Genomic DNA, 18,554 nt, shown 5'->3' on the forward strand with positions numbered 1-18,554 from the left:
CGCGCTAGTTCATGTCATTGGAGTGAATTTAACAGCCTCAGCTGGGAAAAGTCTTTGACTGACGTCAGTTTCGCCAAGAATCAGCATCCCAAGCTTGAATGAATGCGCAGAAGTCATTTATAGCCTATAAGGGATGCATTTTGAGAAGATGATTTAAAAAAAAAAAAAAAAGAAAAAAAAATCAATTTCTATAATAGTCTAATTTCATGAATTGCCATGTGTTCACTGCCAGATTTGTTTTTGTTTTTTTTGTTTTTTTTTGTGAGATTTTTAATTTTCCTTCCAGTTCCATGCACTTCCTAAAAGGATGATTATGGAATTTTGACAGGATTCTTCTATTATTTATTTAATTATTTAAAGTCTATGAACCACTGGTGTTTTTTAACCACATTAACTTCTGAATTTCATGTTATGCTATACAGGTGCTGGTCATATAATTAGAATATCATCAAAAAGTTGATTTAATTCACTAATTCCATTCAAAAAGTGAAACTTGTATATTATATTCATTCATTACACACAGACTGATATATTTCAAATGTTTATTTCTTTTAATTTTGATGATTAGAGCTGACAGCTCATGAAAGTCAAAAATCAGTATCTCAAAATATTAGAATATTACTTAAGACCAATACAAAGAAAGGATTTTTAGAAATCTTGGCCAACTGAAAAGTATGAAAATGAAAAGTATGAGCATGTACAGCACTCAATACTTAGTTGGGGCTCCTTTTGCCTGAATTACTGCAGCAATGCGGCGTGGCATGGAGTCGATCAGTCTGTGGCACTGCTCAGGTGTTATGAGAGCCCAGGTTGCTCTGATAGTGGCCTTCAGCTCATCTGCATTGTTGGGTCTGGTGTCTCTCATCTTCCTCTTGACAATACTCCATAGATTCTCTATGGGGTTCAGGTCAGGCGAGTTTGCTGGCCAATCAAGCACAGTAACACTATGGTCATTGAACCAGCTTTTGGTACCTTTGGCAGTGTGGGCAGGTGCCAAGTCCTGCTGGAAAATGAAATCAGCATCTCCATAAAGCTTGTCAACAGAAGGAAGCATGAAGTGCTCTAAAATTTCCTGGTAGATGGCTGCGTTGACTGTGGACATCAGAAAACACAGTGGACCAACACCAGCAGATGACATGGCAGCCCAAATCATCACTGACTGTGGAAACTTCTCACTGGACTTAAAGCAACATGGATTCTGTGCCTCTCCACTCTTCCTTCAGACTCTGGGACCTTGATTTCCAAATGAAATGTAAAATTTACTTTCATCTGAAAAGAGGACTTTGGACCACTGAGCAACAGTCCAGTTCTTTTTCTCCACAGCCCAGTTAAGATGCTTCTGACGTTGTCTCTGGTTCAGAAGTGGCTTGGTAGCCCTTTTCCTGAAGACGTCTGAGCGTGGTGACTCTTGATGCACTGACTCCAGCTTCAGTTCACTCCTTGTGAAGCTCTCACAAGTGTTTGAATCGGCTTTGCTTGACTGTATTCTCAAGCTTGCGGTCATCCCTGTTGCTTGTGCACCTTTTCCTACCCAAATTCTTCCTTCCAGTCAACTTTGCATTTAATATGCTTTGATACAGCACTCTGTAAACAGCCACACCTTTCAGTAATGACCTTCTGTGACTTACCCTCTTTGTGGAGGGTGTCAATGTTCGTCTTCTGGATCATTGCCAAGTCAGCAGTCTTCCCATTATTGTGGTTTCAAAGAACAAGAGATACCCAGAATGTATACTGTAGGGATGGTCATTTATTCAAACTCAAATGTAAATATTCTAATATTTTGAGATACTGATTTTTGACTTTCATGAGCTGTAAGCTCTAATCATCAAAATTAAAAGAAATAAACATTTGAAATATATCAGTCTGTGTGTAATGAATGAATATAATTTACAAGTTTCACTTTTTGAATGGAATTAGTGAAATAAATCAACTTTTTGATGATATTCTAATTATATGACCAGCACCTGTATATCTAGACATTCTAAAAGACTACTTTTTGTCAAGGTTTAGATATTTTTGGTTAGATAAGTATCAGGTTTTACATTATGATTACAGTCAAACATTAAAATCTTGTTAGAAAAGGAACACATAGAAAGCATTTTTGTTACTCAGTATTTGATAATTAACAACAAAACAACAAAATAAGGAATAGATAGTGATAATTCAAAACACTTTATATAAACATTTTGTAATTAATTGATATTTTATTCAATGTAATTCAATTAATGTTAACATAATGTTATCAAAATTTGCTCTGTTGCAGTTTTACCAGTTCATTTCTGTGTATATATGTATGTGTGTGTGTGTGTGTGTGTGTGTGCGTGTATGCACGTGTGTGGGTGTCTATTTTGCACTCCTGATATTCTAGACAGTCACCCCTTGATTGCTGCACACTTTTTTTCTGACCAGTGGCTGATTTATAGTTTGTACCTCTAAAAGATTCACTGAGTTTCCAAATTTTGTTGTATTTCCCATTCATTTCCTATGTCGGTCATTTTTGACCACGAAGAAGGCAAGTGTGACTCTTTTTTTTTTGGACTCTTTAACATATCCGAATCATGTCCATGATTTTTTGTGTGTGTTCATATTGCTAATGTGACAAAAGTCACCAAGTATCATCTCATTCCGATGAAGCTAAGATTTTTTAAATTTCAAAATATAAAATTGATCTGAAAGCTGATCAAATAAGCTTTCCATTGATGTATGGTTTGTTAGGATTGGATAATATTTGGCTGAGATACAACTATTTGAAAATCTGGAATCTGAGGGTGCAAAAAAATCCAAATATTGAGAAAATCGCCTTTAAAATAGTCCAAATGAATTCTTAGCAATGCATATTACTAATCAAAAACGACGTTTTGATATATTTACAGTAGTAAATTTACAAATTATCTTCATGGAACATGATCTTTACTTAATATACTAATGATTTTTGGCATAAAAGAAAAATCTATCATTTTGACCCATACAGTGTATTTTTGGCTATTGCTACAAATATACCCCAGCGACTTAAGACTGGTTTTGTGGTCCAGGGTCACATTTGTGGATCTGAGGTGCATAAGCAGAGCTTGGATCATTGAGGTCTATAACCAATCAGTTCCAAAATGAAATACAAAACCTGTACTAATTAAAAGAAAAACTTTGTAATCAGGATCTCAGAGTAATGTCAGTGTGGGAATGGAGCAGTATTAGCCTGGCCACATGAGCGAGATGTTCAAGGCTCTAGAGTTATTGAAAAGCTTTTATGTTATTTTCTGATAGCATAATGGCATAGTGGTGTAATGATGAAAGTGGTGAAACTAGCATTGTTAGACCATTCTTACATAATATTACTAAGATACCTAATGCTGTCATTCAAAACATGACTAGAGTTTTATTTCGGGGCTTTTAAAAGAGGCACAGAGGTCCTAAAATAATTGTCTTCACATACTCAGACAAGATTTTGAGATAAACAAGAAATGGCATTCTCATTTAATTGGAGAGAGTGAGCAGCATGGATGCATGTTGACAGGATATAACATAACTTGTAAATCAATTAAGAAGAGTAATTAACAGCTTATAGCTGTCTGAAGCCATACCCAGAGGTAAAACGCCTACACGTATGCATGTAACAAATGCCATGATTGTGCTCACAGAACCTTTTTCATCCCACCCACAATTTTTTTTCTCTGTTTTTTTTTTTTTTTTTTAAAGGACAGAATTAGGTTGGTCAGGAAGTGAAGTGAGAGAGAGAATGGAAATGGCTTCATCAGAGATAAAGTGCTATTTAGTTTCTGCAAAATAAGACATTGTGGCCACTGTGCATCTGATCATCTTGACCAGGCTCTGCTAATTCCTCCTGCTTTCTAAAAGAACGTCAAGAGCCACTCCATCAGAAATCCTGATGAGAAGGACCGACAGTACACACTTTATGTTAAGGTCTCTTAACTAGTTGCTTATTAGCATGCATATTACTAGAATATTAGCCATTTATTAGTAGTAATTAAGCACACATGACCTTATTCTACATCCTTAATCCTACCCAATACCTAAACTTAACAACTAAATGATTAACTATTAATAAGCAGCAAATTAGGAATTTATTGAGGGAAAAGTCATGGTTAGTAGTTAATAAGTGTTCCCTATTCTAAAGTGTTACCGTACCAGATACTGTATAAATCAGGAAGAGGAAACACATTTGCTTAAATGTATAGTTTACCCAAAAATAAACATTTGCTGAAAATGTACTCACTCTTAGGCATCCAAGATGTAGATAAGCTGATTTTTTCATCAGATTTGTGTGCCGCCAAAATGGGTCCAAACAGCTGATAAAAATCACAATAATCCACACGACTCCAGTAAAGTGAAAAGTTGTTTGTTTGTAAGAAACAAATCAATCAAGATGTTTATAACATAAAACCCGACTTGTTTCCGACTGAAATACTGAAAAAGTTGAGCAGAATGCATATGATCATCTTCTTAAAATAATAATAATTAAAATGTATTTAAAGTATATGTTGATTAAGCCATATACAGTATGTTGTATTTGAACCTATGCAGGTTAGGGTTTACAAATGGCAGCATTTTAGTCAACATCTGTCCTGTTCACCTGAATATCATCATGCTAAAATGTTTATGTTGTATAGCACCCGAAGAATATGGTTGTTTTACAGAACATGTAAGTGACCAGCTCTGCTTCTCTTCTCTACTGTGACAGAGATTTATGAGCAATATTTTTAGAGCTCTCCATAATTACTTGGATTTATGAATAAACATGAGCAGTCACAAAAACAGCGAAGCTTTCCCATGGCTTTTAACACTTTTTATATTGTAAAAGTTTCACATACCGTCCATCCACAATGGCTACTTTTGGCCTTCGTAAACATAATAGCTTTTACTTAAATCAAAGAGACTAAACTCATGTGTGTATTTCTACCCAGACACAGAAAGAAACTGGCACTCAGTTACACTAAAATACTCATATACTGATGGATGTAAAAACAACAGAGGATTGTGAAGGTATTTCACTGGAACTTGGCCTTCATTATAGGCTACTTATTCATGTTCATTGTAAAACCCTAATAGAGTCTTGTGTTAATAGAGCATGTTTTTTTATGGACCCTTATTTAACAAAGGGTTCTATTTAGTACCAAAAAGAGCTGAAGAACCTAAATCTGACATTGTTTAGAACTATTTTTCATAAGAGTGTAGTTTAATATTTCTTGTAGAATGGTACCCAGTGTTTTAACAAGTGGTCTAAATTAACTCTTTCCACCGATTCCACTGATCAAGGGCAACCAGGACACTCTCTACATCTTATGTAATCTCATACATGATTATCTCCCCACTCATCTCCCCTGGGTCAAGATATTTTTGGTTTATTGATCCATCATGTGTAGGTTTTCATGGAAAAAATCCCAATGGTTCATTGATTGTGGACAGCCCCAATTATAACGGTCCCTTTACTTCACTTATAATTGATTTGGGCCACTACAGTTTTCAGTGACACTCAGTTCAGAAGCACTGGAAAATGTACCATTACTCGAATCATTCACGGGTGTTTCCACACTAAACCAGTCTCTAAACCATCTGTGTGCAAAAGCCTCAGAGAAACAAGTTTAGAAAACAGGGCACACAATACAAGCAAAGATAGCAACAAAACACATGAGAAAAGATACATTTTCCTGCTCGAACACACAAGTAGCATATGATGATGTGGGAATGCAATGTTTGCATAATCCACCCACAGTCCATTCATCCACCAAAACCACCACCGGACATAATGACGTCACCTACAGGACAGAGAATGTTGGCATTTATAAGCATTGAAACAGCAGATCAGTATCAGACTCTTTCTTCGGTGGACAAAAATATATATTTTTTTTTCACCCACAGATTGATAATCAGCTGTCTCCAATGTTGTTTGATTCACAACATTCTGTAAACAGCTCTATAGAAACGCATACAGGTTTGGAACTAAATGAAAATTAGAAATACAATTTTTGGTGGACTATCCCTTTAGAAAGTCTAACTAGCACAGGCCTGGAGAAATAATTAAATTGAAATGCTGTCCTTACCCAGAACCAGCTTAAAATAAAGTTAGCAGTTACCTAAGGTTAAAAAAAAAAAAAAAGTGATTGCTAAACCAACCACTTCTTTGAAAACTCCCAAAATCAATAAAGGTAAACACTGCCATCTTCTGGTGAATATTAAAAATAGCCATCTCACTCACCTATAAAAGGTTGTGTATTTGTGTACTTAATACATTCATTTTATATAAATGCTTGTTCAACAGGAATCAAACCAATGACTTTAGCCATGTTTTTAAGCATACTCAAACAGAAACAAAAAGCATTGTTTTCTTCTGCATTGTTACCTGCACTCTCCATCACCCAGAGCCTTAAGAAATTGTCTGTAGGAGAGGAACTCCTAAACATAGTCTAAAGTCACATATACACACATCCTCTTAAAAGCAGACAAATCTAAACAGATTTTTCTTCCCAAGAAATGACTCCAAAAACAAACGATTTTTTTAGACATTTATTTTTTGACAGTTCCTTACAAAGTATGGTTTATTTCTTCTTCTCGGGATCCTGCTCGGCGGCCTCCTTCGCCCTCTTGGCACGGATGCCGAACAGACGGGCGTTGGCACGGGCCATACGCAGGCTGGCAAAGGCCTTGAAGTTCTTCTCGTCCTCTGAGATCACGCGGGCCTTCTCTTTCTTGTACGTCTGCAGAAAAGATGGACACTTCCTCAGTTGCAGCAAAACACTACATTATATATTAAGAGCTGAGTTTACATTAAACATCTTATTTCCACACATTTCTCAAACTGCATCTTATTCCTGACATGAAATAAGACTGTTAAGCCTTCACACATTATATAAAGTTTGTTTTTATCCCCCTGGACTGAGCATCATTTAATGTGTCAAGCTTTTATGGCTCTGCAGGTTTTATGAAGGTAATTTTACGACTTGAAATCAAGAAAGTTTCTTTGAACTAATAAGTTAAGGAATAAATTGAATGAAGCAATACATCAATAGGTTCTGCAAATACAACTTCCAAGATCTCCATTACTTTTTAATTTGTTTTGAAAAGCTCAAGTTCCTAGGTCTCTGCTCCCAACCACTAGAATATGGAAATCATTTTACTGCACCTTCTAACCACACAGACAAAGCGATGTTCTTCCTCACTATATTTGTCTTGTTTTCCCCATGCAAATGACTAAAGATTCTTAAATCATGACACATTTACTTGAGAAACAAAATGACAAAGTGTCTTGTTTACTGAGAAATTGATCAAAATATAGAAAAATAAAATCTGCCAATGATTCAAGAATAACGATTTCATTTACATTTGTTAGTTTTTAAACTGAACTTAATTTGGTTCAATACCTCAAAAACAACCTCATATGTTCAAAAGTAAACATATGTAGCTCAAGCAAATGTGCCTTGATTTAATGAGAAAGATCTTTTATGGCAGTGCAACATTCAATGCCAAGACTTTATGAATTTAAGATTGCTAATATTTACATGGCCAAAAATAAAATTCTGATAGCTTATACTGTAAATCAGTGATCGCAGACTGCTTACATAAAATGCCAGAGAAATATTGAGCAGGCTAAATATCTGGAGCAGGCTGCGACTCAATCTTACTGTGTGAAACGTGTTTTGACTGGAAATGACATTGGCGACAATATAAAGCCAATGAGAGAGCAAGACACAGGGCACATTCTGCTCGTGTGGGTCAAAACACAACGCAATGACAGATTAACTAATAAAATCTCTTTAAAGTATGATGCACCTTATTTAATACTCATTCTTACATGATTTTCTAAAATATGATGTATAGATAAGTAAACTGCTGTTCATCTTAATATATTACTACAAATATAAAAAGTTATAAAAATCTATATTTTTTTTTTTTTTTTCACAGCAAAAAGACACATGTACCATGATCTGAAGGCAGATGTTTTCAGAATTATATTATAAGGCCATTCACTTAAAAATAAATAAATAATTTTTTTTTTTATTATAAACTATCAGTCAGATGACAGAAGGCATGCAGAAGATTGTGTCCAACGGGTTAAGCAAAGTTTTGAATATATTAAAAGACCTTAGAAATTTGTGTACCAAATATGATGCAGTAGGCTTTACAGTGTTAAGGACAAGATACGTACGTTTTTGATGGGCATGACGGGTCCAGTGAGCTGTGTAGCCATCTTGAGCTCCTCCTCCTACACACACAAATCACAAAGTGTGTCAAAAGACCAAAAACAAACAACACACAACACTACTGAATAAGGCTAAAGAGTATGCAGTCATCAGCTGTAAAAGGGTTCAAAAGTCATCAAGGATGTGCAGAGATTCCGGAGAAAGTGTCATCATTTGACTGCAAACACTAAAGCTGTTTTTTTAACAGTGCATTTTAGACCTGCTGCCATATTAATTATGCACTGAAGGCTATGATTTACAGCAAAGCTTCAAAACAACATCTATCCCAAGAAAGGTCGGAGTTATGAACTGAAGGAAGCCACTTACAGTGCTGTCTCCCTTCTTAGGTGCAGTAGCCTTCCTGGGGAAGATGATGAGTTTGGAGCGGTACTCCTTCAGCCTCTGAACGTTGGACTGCAGAGACTCTGTGGATCGGTTACGCCGACGAGGGTCAACGGCGATGCCGATGGTGCGGGCCACCTTTTTGTTGATTCCTGCTGCCTGTATAAGCAAATTACAGAGCAAATTGAGACTCGATTGTGCTGGAACAGTTGTAAAATGAACAATTTCAGCATTAACAGTCATCAGCAAAGGGTTCAAAGGAGATCATCAATGAAGTACAGAGATTCCGGAGAATTGTCATCATTTGACTGTCTGAAATCACCATAAATGTATCATCATAGTTAAAATGGATAGTTCACACAAAATAATTCTGTTATCATTTACTCCCCCTCGTGTCACTCCAAACCCACAAGACTTTGGTATATCTTGAGAGGGTTCAGTCAAATCACTGAAAGTCCAGGTAACCAAAAAGAACAATGCGTTGTAACACGAACCATATAAAATGGTTCAATCCAAGCCTGGTGAAGAGATACAATGTGTGTTTATGTGAATAAACGGCCTAATAAATATCATGCATTATGCACAACAATTGTATCCATTCATTAATTTTACACCTTCTTTATGGCCTTTTTGGATCTTCTAAGTTTTGGTTACCTGCATTTTCAAGAGAGAGACAGAAACTTCAAGTTTCATTTAATGTCTTGTGTGAGTGTGAGGGTGAGACAATTTTCATATGTGTGACCCTGGACCACAAAACCAGTCATAAGTCGCTGGGGTATATTTGCAGCAATAGCCAAAAATACATTGTATGGGTCAAAATGATAGATTTTATGACAAAAATCATTAGGATATTAAGTAAAGATAATGTTCCATAAAGACATTATGTACATTTCCTACCGTAAATATCAATTTAATTTTTGATTAGTAATATGCACTGATAAGAACTTCATTTGGACAACTTAAAGGCGATTCTCAATATTTAGGTGCTAGTATTCTAACTAGCTAAATAGTTGCATCTATTCTAACAAACCATGCATCAATGGAAAGCTTATTTATTCAGCTTTCAGATGATGCATAAATCACAATTTCAAAAAATAGACCCTTATGACTGGTTTTGTGGTGCAGGGTCACATTTGGGTGAACTAACTCTTTAAAAAAAACTAGCGATAATGTGGCATCAACCTTACCTTCAACTCCTCCAGGGTGAAACCGCGTCCGGCACGGACCTTGGTGTGATAGCGGATGGTTGGACACCTGACCGCAGGCCGAAGAGGTCCAGCAACTGGTCTTGGAGCGATGCGACGAGCCTTTGCCTGACGGGCCTTTCGTCTGAGGAAGAACAAGATAGATGCATTTTAATAAAGTGGTGCTTTCCATGAACTATTAAGAACCATTTGTCAGTCTTGTGTTACCTGCGGATCTTTCTGGCAGGCTGGTTGAACCAGGTGCGCACTCTCTTCTGCCAGTCTTTATGAAAGTGAGGGTTCAAGATCATGCCATTCCGGCTGGGAGCCATGATTGTTCACTCCTGATGTAAAACAAACGTTACAGCAATAAGCACACAGTTCACTGCTCCACGTTCACATACAGTTCCTCTAACATTAACTGAAGCTTTGCACGGTCGTTTACAGTTTTATAAAGAACTGCACGCTCGTGAAAGCTATTAAAAGACTTTTGCAATTATTTTTAAGTCTGTACCACAATATGAGCTATGCTATCGCCTGGCGTGGTGTCATGCTTGTGGTTTAAGGCGCTAAGAGAGCAACAACTCCGTATAAGACTGCAGTAAACACGCGCGAGGAAGCCTTCAGCTGAATGTTTTATTCAGGTTTCAAACACTTGACTGGTTCATGAGCGGCTGCTTCACATCAAACCGATATTCAAACGAGCACACGGGGTTATGGAGAATGCGAGAGTACCGTGTACTAAAATGACCTTTTTTATCTCTCAGTAATGTATAATATTGGCAATACAGCCAAGTTCAAACATGAAACTAATTACACTTTATGATTGGGCTACTTAAATTATCGTATGATAAACAGTTAACAAGGATTAATGCGGATAAACTTGATGTTTAACCGGAATAAATGCACATACCGTCTGTAGCGGAAAATGGCTGAAAAGGAAAAGGAAATGACAACGCAGGGTTTTATGGGAAGTGAAGAAAATAAGCCAATAGAAACGACCGATGTGCCGATTTACCGGAAGTGTGAAGCCGGTTTTTGTTGTGACAAATCAGCACGTGGATGGACATAGATTAAAAGTTCGACAACTAATAGTTATTATTATTATTTTTTTGTTTTGTTTTTCAGTTAATAGTTAAAGACTACCACAGACTACCATTGAACGCGTTAAAAGTTTTTTTAATAAGTGCATGCAATGTGCATGCAAATAAAAGAAAAAAAATATGAATGTGTTAATACACACATAAATTAACATAATCGAAAGTAAAACTTGAATCAAGAATGAGTTGCTGAATGAATTAAACGATCACACTCCATCATAATAAATAAAATATGAAACCACATTAATGCATTACATTGCATCAAGTTAAAAGCTTTCCATTACTTTTTGAACATAAGGAAAACTTTTATCAATGTAGAAAAAAAGAAAAATAATATTTGTATACACGGAACGTTAGTCAAATCTGTTCTAAGAAGTGAGCGTGACTAGAAAACTGTATGTTTTATTCCAATTCAGCCAAATTCTCTAATATTTCTATGGGATTTGGGAAACTTAAAAGATCTCGAAACACAGTTGTCTGTAGTCTAATAAGAGAATTAATTATAATCGATCATTAGGGGGCGTTGTAAGGCGTCCTTACATAGAAAACGTGGTATATCTGGAGTATTTTTTTTATTTATTTTTTATTGCATTTCAAACCATTACAATATTTGAAACTTAACAAGGGGCATACGGACATCACCACAAGTAGATGTAAGGGTTACACAAAGCAGCATAATAAAAAATAAAAATAAATAAATAAATAAAAAATAAATAAAAAATGAAAAATTGAAGATTTTTTACAAATACCTTACAACATTTTCAAGAATGTTAAAAGTTTTAGAAGCCTTTGAATTCAAAGGTTTGGACACATTCTTAAAAGAAGTGAAAAAAGACTTTACATCAGAAGAAAACATTCTAAAGTTAGGTTTACAATGAATAGTTCTGGCTTTATGAAGGTGAAATTTACCCAGAAGACAAAGCAGTAATACAGTATGTTCAAGATTGCTGTCTTTAGAATGAAAATCTGACAGGAAAATGATAGATTCTGTCATTTCTAGCATTTTGTGGTATATCTGGAGTAAGCATTGCTTTGCACCATAAAGAACAACAATTCTCTAAATGAAAAGCCTGTTAAGAGTTGCATTGGTTCTTGGACAGATTTATTTTGTATGTAGAGTGCTTTCTACGTGAGTTTTAACCAAAAACACATATTCATATGTGAAATCCTAAAGGCATGCGTGATCATTCTTATGTAATATTGGCAGTGTTGGGAAGGTTATTTTGGAAATGTAATAGGTTACAGATTACAAGTTACCCTACTTAAAATGTAATAAGTAGTGCAACTTTTCAATTACTTTATTAAAGTAATGTAACTGATTACATTTGATTACTTTTCTAAATTTCTAATGTTTTCAACTGTTAATCATGTTAACCAGGCAGGGTTAACCTTACAGTAGTACTCAACACTGAATACTGTTAAGACTTTCGAAATATTTCATCACTTGAATTAAGATTATAATATTTTAATTTTAAAGGAGACATTGGATGAAAAATATCTTCATTTGCATATAAATGTGTCTTAGCAGTTTGTGGACACAACCACCCTACAATGATAGAAATTCACTCCTTTTTTTAATCCTCCCAAAACCTAAACAGTCAATTATCAAGCCATTTTGATTTTGGAGTGAATAACCAGCGCTCTCTTCTACCTTCAATACCATGACTGAGGTGAGACCCTTGAGTAAGGCACCGAACCCCCAACTGCTCCCCGGGGCGCCGCAGCAATATGGCTGCCCACTGCTCCAGGTGTGTGTTCACGGTGTGTGTGTGTGTGTGTGCGCGCACTTGGATCGGTTAAATGCATAGCACAAATTCCGAGTATGGGTCACCATACTTGGCCACATGTCACTTCACTTCACTAAATTCGTTTATGTCTGGCTGCGCAAATTATTTTACTCCAGACTGTTTTCTGAATGAGGGACAATTCAAGGCAGGTTTTGTTAAAAAGTTAAAACTCAAGGATGGTTCACTTCCACAGAAGAGAGGGGCGGGGTGAGCAGTGCTCATTAGCATGTAAAGAGATATGCAGCGAAAGGAGTTACTGTGAACAGAGCTGGTGCTGAGACCATTTCAAGAAGACCCTAAAGAATCATACCACCTTGTGGAAAATGGGCATCCGATGTCCCCTTTGAAGCACAGCCACCACAAAATCAGATTTACTTTAAAATCATGCTGAGGTTAAATACAGATTTAAAATCATAACAAGAAATAATTTAATAGCTATGATACTGTTTTTGAAATCAAATCTTTGCATAGCTATGGATCTAACAAAGCCTTAGAAAAAAAAAAGTGTTAATCTTAAAAATAAAAATAAAGCATATACATAAACCCATATAGGAAATATAAGAGTTATTGGATAAGCATGTTATAAACTTCGGAAATACTGGTGTTTCATATTTTAGAGCAGACACTGCAGTTTATGAAAGAAGTCAATTAAATCTGTATGTGGAAGTGTGTGTGAAAAAAAAATCTGATTTAACCCCCTTTGTAATCCTTAACATTTTCATAAGTAACTAATTTAATTACACATTTTTTCTCAGTAACTTTAACTGATTGATTACAGTTACTTTTATTTTGTAATTAAATTACGTAATTGCATTACATGTAACTAATTACTTCCCAACACTGAATATTGGTAAACTTGTATGGTAAAACAAAGGCTTATATAATTATACATCTATTTGCCTTTTACACTTATGCAATGAATGCCATTCATCACATAAGATCAAGATAAGATCAGCCATATTTGATTTGCTGGTTGAATCTCATTACATAAAACCTTAGAAGAATAGATAACTACTACTTGGTTTTAAAAAATTACAAAACTAGTACAGCTATAATCTGTATATAGTTACCAATATAAGTTAACATTATAAACATCTAAATAAATGTCATTTTGGCCAAGGAGTTACGGTTTCCTAACAAATGCAAAGAAAGGAATCTGCTGTGAGTTCTTTTACACAGATTTCAGTTTTTTCAGGCAGAAAAAGATACTATGATCAGCCTTCATTAATCATTGATCTCTGGAACACAGAAACTCATCAGTCTTTTAATCTCAGGGCAAAGGTCAAGGTGTGCAGGGCTGGGAGGTGCTTACGGTTCCCTTCTGCATGTGTGCCCTTCTTTTCTCTACACCAATCTCAGCAGAGACAGAACTAGCTCTTAAAACAAACCATACAGTACAAAAAGAAATAAATGCCTCGTGTTATATTTGTGCAATTTGCTTGCAAACTAAAATATCTGAAACAAACAGTGGTGCATTTCTCGATAATGTGCACTACTGTTCAAAATGGGGTCAGATGTACTTATTTATTTTTAAAGAAATTAACACTTTTATTTAGCAAAGACGTTCAATTGATAAAATTACAATAATAATATTAGTTTCAAAAGACTTCTGTTTTAAACGAACGCTGTTCTTTTCAACTGTCTATTCATCAAAGAATCCAGAAAAATATCATAAATATTTCCTAAACAGCAAATCTGCATATTAGAATGATTGCTGAAGGATCATGTGACACTGAAGTCTGGAGTAATGCTACTGAAAATTCAGCTTTGCATAAGAGGAATAAATTACATTTTAAACAGTTATTTTACATTGCAATATTTCACAATATTGCTGTTTTAATGTATTTGTAATTAAAATAAGCGCAGCCTTGGTTAGCATTTAAGACTAACTTCAAAAACAAAGAATCTTACCGAGCTCAAATTTTGTAGCTATTTTTGGTAATGGAAGCATTTGCTGTAAAGTCCATCAGAAGCGATGCTTCACATTCATGTGTTAAACTCATCATTTATTAAGAACAATACGTTACTGGTGTCATAAGACAATTTGAAAATCTGAAAGGGTAAAATTTGCACACACCAGAAAGCTGCAGCAGAACAGACGCAAACTGGCTCACAATGTTACATTTTTTACACTTTTTATTGCATGTCATGTTACGTCAACATCACGCGTTATATATTGACAAATATACTATTTAAGACAATCAGCAGAACCAGCCCTCTCTTTGTTTGAGTCCATGTAAAGCACCTCAAACTGCATCCAAAAGCCCTTGAAATATTTGGCTTTTGACTCCAAAATACATGGGTTTGTTAAACTAGCATATTACAAAAGATTATTTTGGTGGAAAAGAAAATTACAAAATCAAAATAAATAGATTTCAAAGAACTGTATTAGTACTAATTCTACCACAGGCATTCTAAAGTAGCCATTGGGAATCCTTAAAGGCTCTGAATGATCGATAACAACAAAGGTCTGAACACCTTTATGAATCAAGGGATTTGATGAATTTTTCATAAGAAGCTTCATCCATGAGTTCATCAAGTTCTGCAGGTTTCTCTATGGTCATCTTAATTAGCCAGCCTTGAGGAGGGAGAAAGGAATGTTTTATATATTACACATCCACGTACAAACATAAGAGACAAACAGCTGCACTCACCGTCTTCGTAGCAGGCTTTATTTACTAGTCCCGGGTTATCTGCCAGATTCGTGTTGATTTCGGTCACCTCTCCAGTCAGTGGAGAATACAACTCACTAGCGGCTTTGACACTTTCTAAAGCACCAAACTCCTCTGAAAAGAAACACATGTCATGTTGTCTGTGCTATAGCAGGAAAAAGGCATAAGATGGGGATTTCAGATTCTTCTCACCCATTTGTTCAAGCTTTGTTCCCACTTCTGGAAGCCCACAGTATACCACATCACCTAATGCTTCCTATGGTGATTGAACGGAGAAAATAAAAACATCTATTAATAAAGAAGATCATTTTAAACTAAAATATTGCAATAACATCATAAATTTTAAAGTCAACATCAAATTAAAATGGACCCCTCCCCCTTTGACTGTTTTTTGCATGTTATTCCAAAGACAACAAAAACAAAAGTGATTGTTTTAACACCTCTCCTTCTGACTGAATATTTAATTTTATTTGGAAACGGATCATATTATTGAAGTAAAACCGGTTGTGGCTTATTTCAAGTTGACTTTATGGTGCATATATGGAAGCTTGTTTCTGCCAAGAGACAAAAACTAAAAAAGGTAATTGTGCTTTTTTATCTCACAGTTCAGTCTTTTTTTTTTTTTTTTTTAATTGTGAGAAAAACTCGTAAATATGACTTTCTAAGGCAATTCCAAATTTTCATCTCACAGTTCAGACTTTTTTCCTCAGAATTATGTTTTTCCCCCATCACAGAATAAGTAAAAAGTATTTATAAAAAAAAAAAAAATATATATATATATATATATAGAAACTGAATTGACACCATCTATAAACACTTATTTCTTCCTAAAGAGGAGAACACCTGAGCAAAGTTGCTGATGCCAACCGTGCCCACATTCCCCTCCACTCGCACCCACTCGTGTTTGTCTGTAAACTTCAGAGCTGGAAAAAACACAAGAGAATATATACATAAGAACTATAAACAGAACCATTCATTAAAGTAATACATCTCCCAAAACAAAAACAAAAAAAGTGTGCTGTCAATTACTCTCTCACATAGTGTTATTTCAGCATGCTATTAAATATTTTGAATGAGCTTTTATTTTTGTATTTTCAGTTTTAACTTAAACATGTCTACATAGCTTTAATTTATTAAGTAAAAGTAAGAATAACAACAGTATTCTCATGTTATGAAAAAAAAAAATTTTTTTGGTTTGGAATGACATGAGAATTTGGCCTATTTTGGCACTATTTGCATTATTTTAGTATGAAAAAAACCTATTCCTTTAAATGTGACTTTTCCCATCAAGGGCATTTTCTTTTTGCATAAATATTAACTTATGCTGATGATAGTTTGACCATTCAAATTCCATAAAGTTAATGATGCATCAATTCCTCTACAGGTTTTCTGAATTATTCTACTTAATCTTTTAAATTGCTGTACTGAACATGATGCAGTCATAAGAGCAGGAGGCAACTGTAACAGGTCAGGTTAAGGCATGCCAAATGGTGAACTTCCTGTGCCAAATAATTACAAAACAACAAACGGCTTTCAAACAGGTTTCTCAAACACCCATTTGTGGGTTTCTGTACAACAAACCCATAAAATCAGAGTCACGTGACGAAACAAGCGATTCAAATTAAACACAAGTATGATTAAAATATGTCAGGATGCCTCCATTTCCCAAGACCTCATCCAGAAGGAAAACTATTGACTGTTCTTAATTTTATATCAACTTCATATTAAAGCCATAATTCTTAGGAGAGCAGTCTGGCAAACCAAATGAACACCATCAACCGAGGACTCCCAGAGGGACAATGCCTCAACTGACTCTGATTCTAGCATCAGCCCATGCAGAAACAATACAGGTTTAAACCAGATTGTGAGCAGGGCTGAATGCTGAAGCATGGCTAGGCTTTATGCAGGACACTCCTGTAGTTATTTTAGATCTTGAGGCATCTGAGAAAACCTAATCAAGGTGATGCATCAGTCTAATTTCACAGATTTCGTGAATGACAGATTTAAGCGAGGTCATGTGTAGAGTCAGGGGCTTCTGGTCCAACTTCTTGGGAACAAGATGCAGCACGGTCTTAACTTTAATTTAAGATCTCAAAATAATTAGAGCCACATGATAATACTGAACCGAGAAAATTAGTCAAGCGTGGCGAGTTTGATCCGATGAAAGAGTCAGCAAAAATTACACAGAGCAGTTAAACAACATTGTGCACTTTACTTAAAGACATGTAACAGTTCCAAAAATAAAAAGGCCATTTAAACGGAAGATTCGAATTCGAACATTCGAATCCGCCAAATAACATTCTGCAAATAAATCAATAGAATGTACACAACGCTTGCGGACCCTCATGACGTAACAGACGAACTAAAGTAACGAACGTTAAATTCCAATACAATACAAATTCAGTTGATAAGCAAACTAAGCATTTAGAAGACAAAAGCTCTTAAAAAGACCGAAATGCAAACCGGAATGGCTGCAGTTCTTGCGGCCAAGTGCTAAATGCGAGATGTAAAACGGAGGAGCCGTGGAGTTCTTTAAAGTTTTTACCTCCCGAGAGCCGCGAGCTCGTGTAAAGCGTCCTTAAAACGTTTGGTCTTAGCGTATTTTGGCACGTCCGGATATGTGCAGGTCTCGTGAGCAGGGGCAATGCTGCCGAGAAGTTTGCCGAAACGCACCGGATCGCCGCACACATCGCCATCTTCACCGACTCTGAGCTTCAGTCATGAAATAACAGCCTGGTGCACTTGACCGCGCGAGAGAGGCGACGCGCGCTCCCGCTGAACCACAGACCTCGCGGTGCTGATAAGTTTGACTGAGAATAAAGATATCGATAACGAAAAGAACACTGGCGCAGACAATATGACCAAAGTCCAAGCATGATGAAAGAAAAAGGATGCGTGTAGCACAATGAGTAAAAATCCCTTGGTTTTGAGAGCAATGGAAATACAAAGCAAGTTTCTTCACATAGGCTAATAGTGACAAACACTTGCTAAATATGACTCGGTTCCAAACGAATAAGCTGCTTAAGAAAGCTAGATTGACTCTGCCTGCAATTAAACAAACTTTTTACCAATAACCTAGTGATTGTTTAAGTTCACACAGGTGTCATAACAAAATAACAACAGATGTAATTAATCACATTGTTGCAGTAACATTTGGCAAACATAAGTGTCACAATATTTCAGTCTAATGTTTAAAATCTATCAAACCTTTTACATTCTCTCTATAATAGTGTAAAATTGATCAATTTTCCTATCAATTACACAATTTCTTGCACTT

General features: G+C 35.7%; 2 protein-coding genes and 2 non-coding genes across 4 annotated transcripts; all 4 read right to left on the bottom strand.

Moving 5' to 3' along the window:
- Positions 1–6,496: 6,496 nt before the first annotated feature.
- rpl13 (ribosomal protein L13) lies at positions 6,497–10,675 on the bottom strand. Its single transcript, XM_058783575.1, has 6 exons — positions 10,632–10,675; positions 9,947–10,062; positions 9,722–9,863; positions 8,520–8,693; positions 8,159–8,215; positions 6,497–6,710 (listed from the first exon to the last, which is right to left on the bottom strand). The coding sequence occupies exons 2-6, from the start codon at positions 10,048–10,050 to the stop codon at positions 6,552–6,554; spliced, it is 636 nt and encodes a 211-aa protein (XP_058639558.1). The 5' UTR covers positions 10,051–10,062; positions 10,632–10,675; the 3' UTR covers positions 6,497–6,551.
- On the bottom strand, positions 8,284–8,365 carry LOC131545097 (small nucleolar RNA MBII-202). Its single transcript, XR_009272335.1, has one exon. It is a non-coding gene; the product is annotated as a small nucleolar RNA MBII-202 (small nucleolar RNA).
- LOC131545098 (small nucleolar RNA MBII-202) lies at positions 8,750–8,837 on the bottom strand. Its single transcript, XR_009272336.1, has one exon. It is a non-coding gene; the product is annotated as a small nucleolar RNA MBII-202 (small nucleolar RNA).
- Positions 10,676–14,723: 4,048 nt separating the features above from the next.
- gcshb (glycine cleavage system protein H (aminomethyl carrier), b) lies at positions 14,724–18,146 on the bottom strand. Its single transcript, XM_058782804.1, has 5 exons — positions 17,823–18,146; positions 16,121–16,200; positions 15,470–15,533; positions 15,260–15,391; positions 14,724–15,183 (listed from the first exon to the last, which is right to left on the bottom strand). The coding sequence occupies exons 1-5, from the start codon at positions 17,971–17,973 to the stop codon at positions 15,086–15,088; spliced, it is 525 nt and encodes a 174-aa protein (XP_058638787.1). The 5' UTR covers positions 17,974–18,146; the 3' UTR covers positions 14,724–15,085.
- Positions 18,147–18,554: the final 408 nt, after the last annotated feature.

Source organism: Onychostoma macrolepis, chromosome 07 (assembly GCF_012432095.1).
Source record: "Onychostoma macrolepis isolate SWU-2019 chromosome 07, ASM1243209v1, whole genome shotgun sequence".
NCBI classification, from domain to species: Eukaryota; Metazoa; Chordata; class Actinopteri; order Cypriniformes; family Cyprinidae; genus Onychostoma; species Onychostoma macrolepis.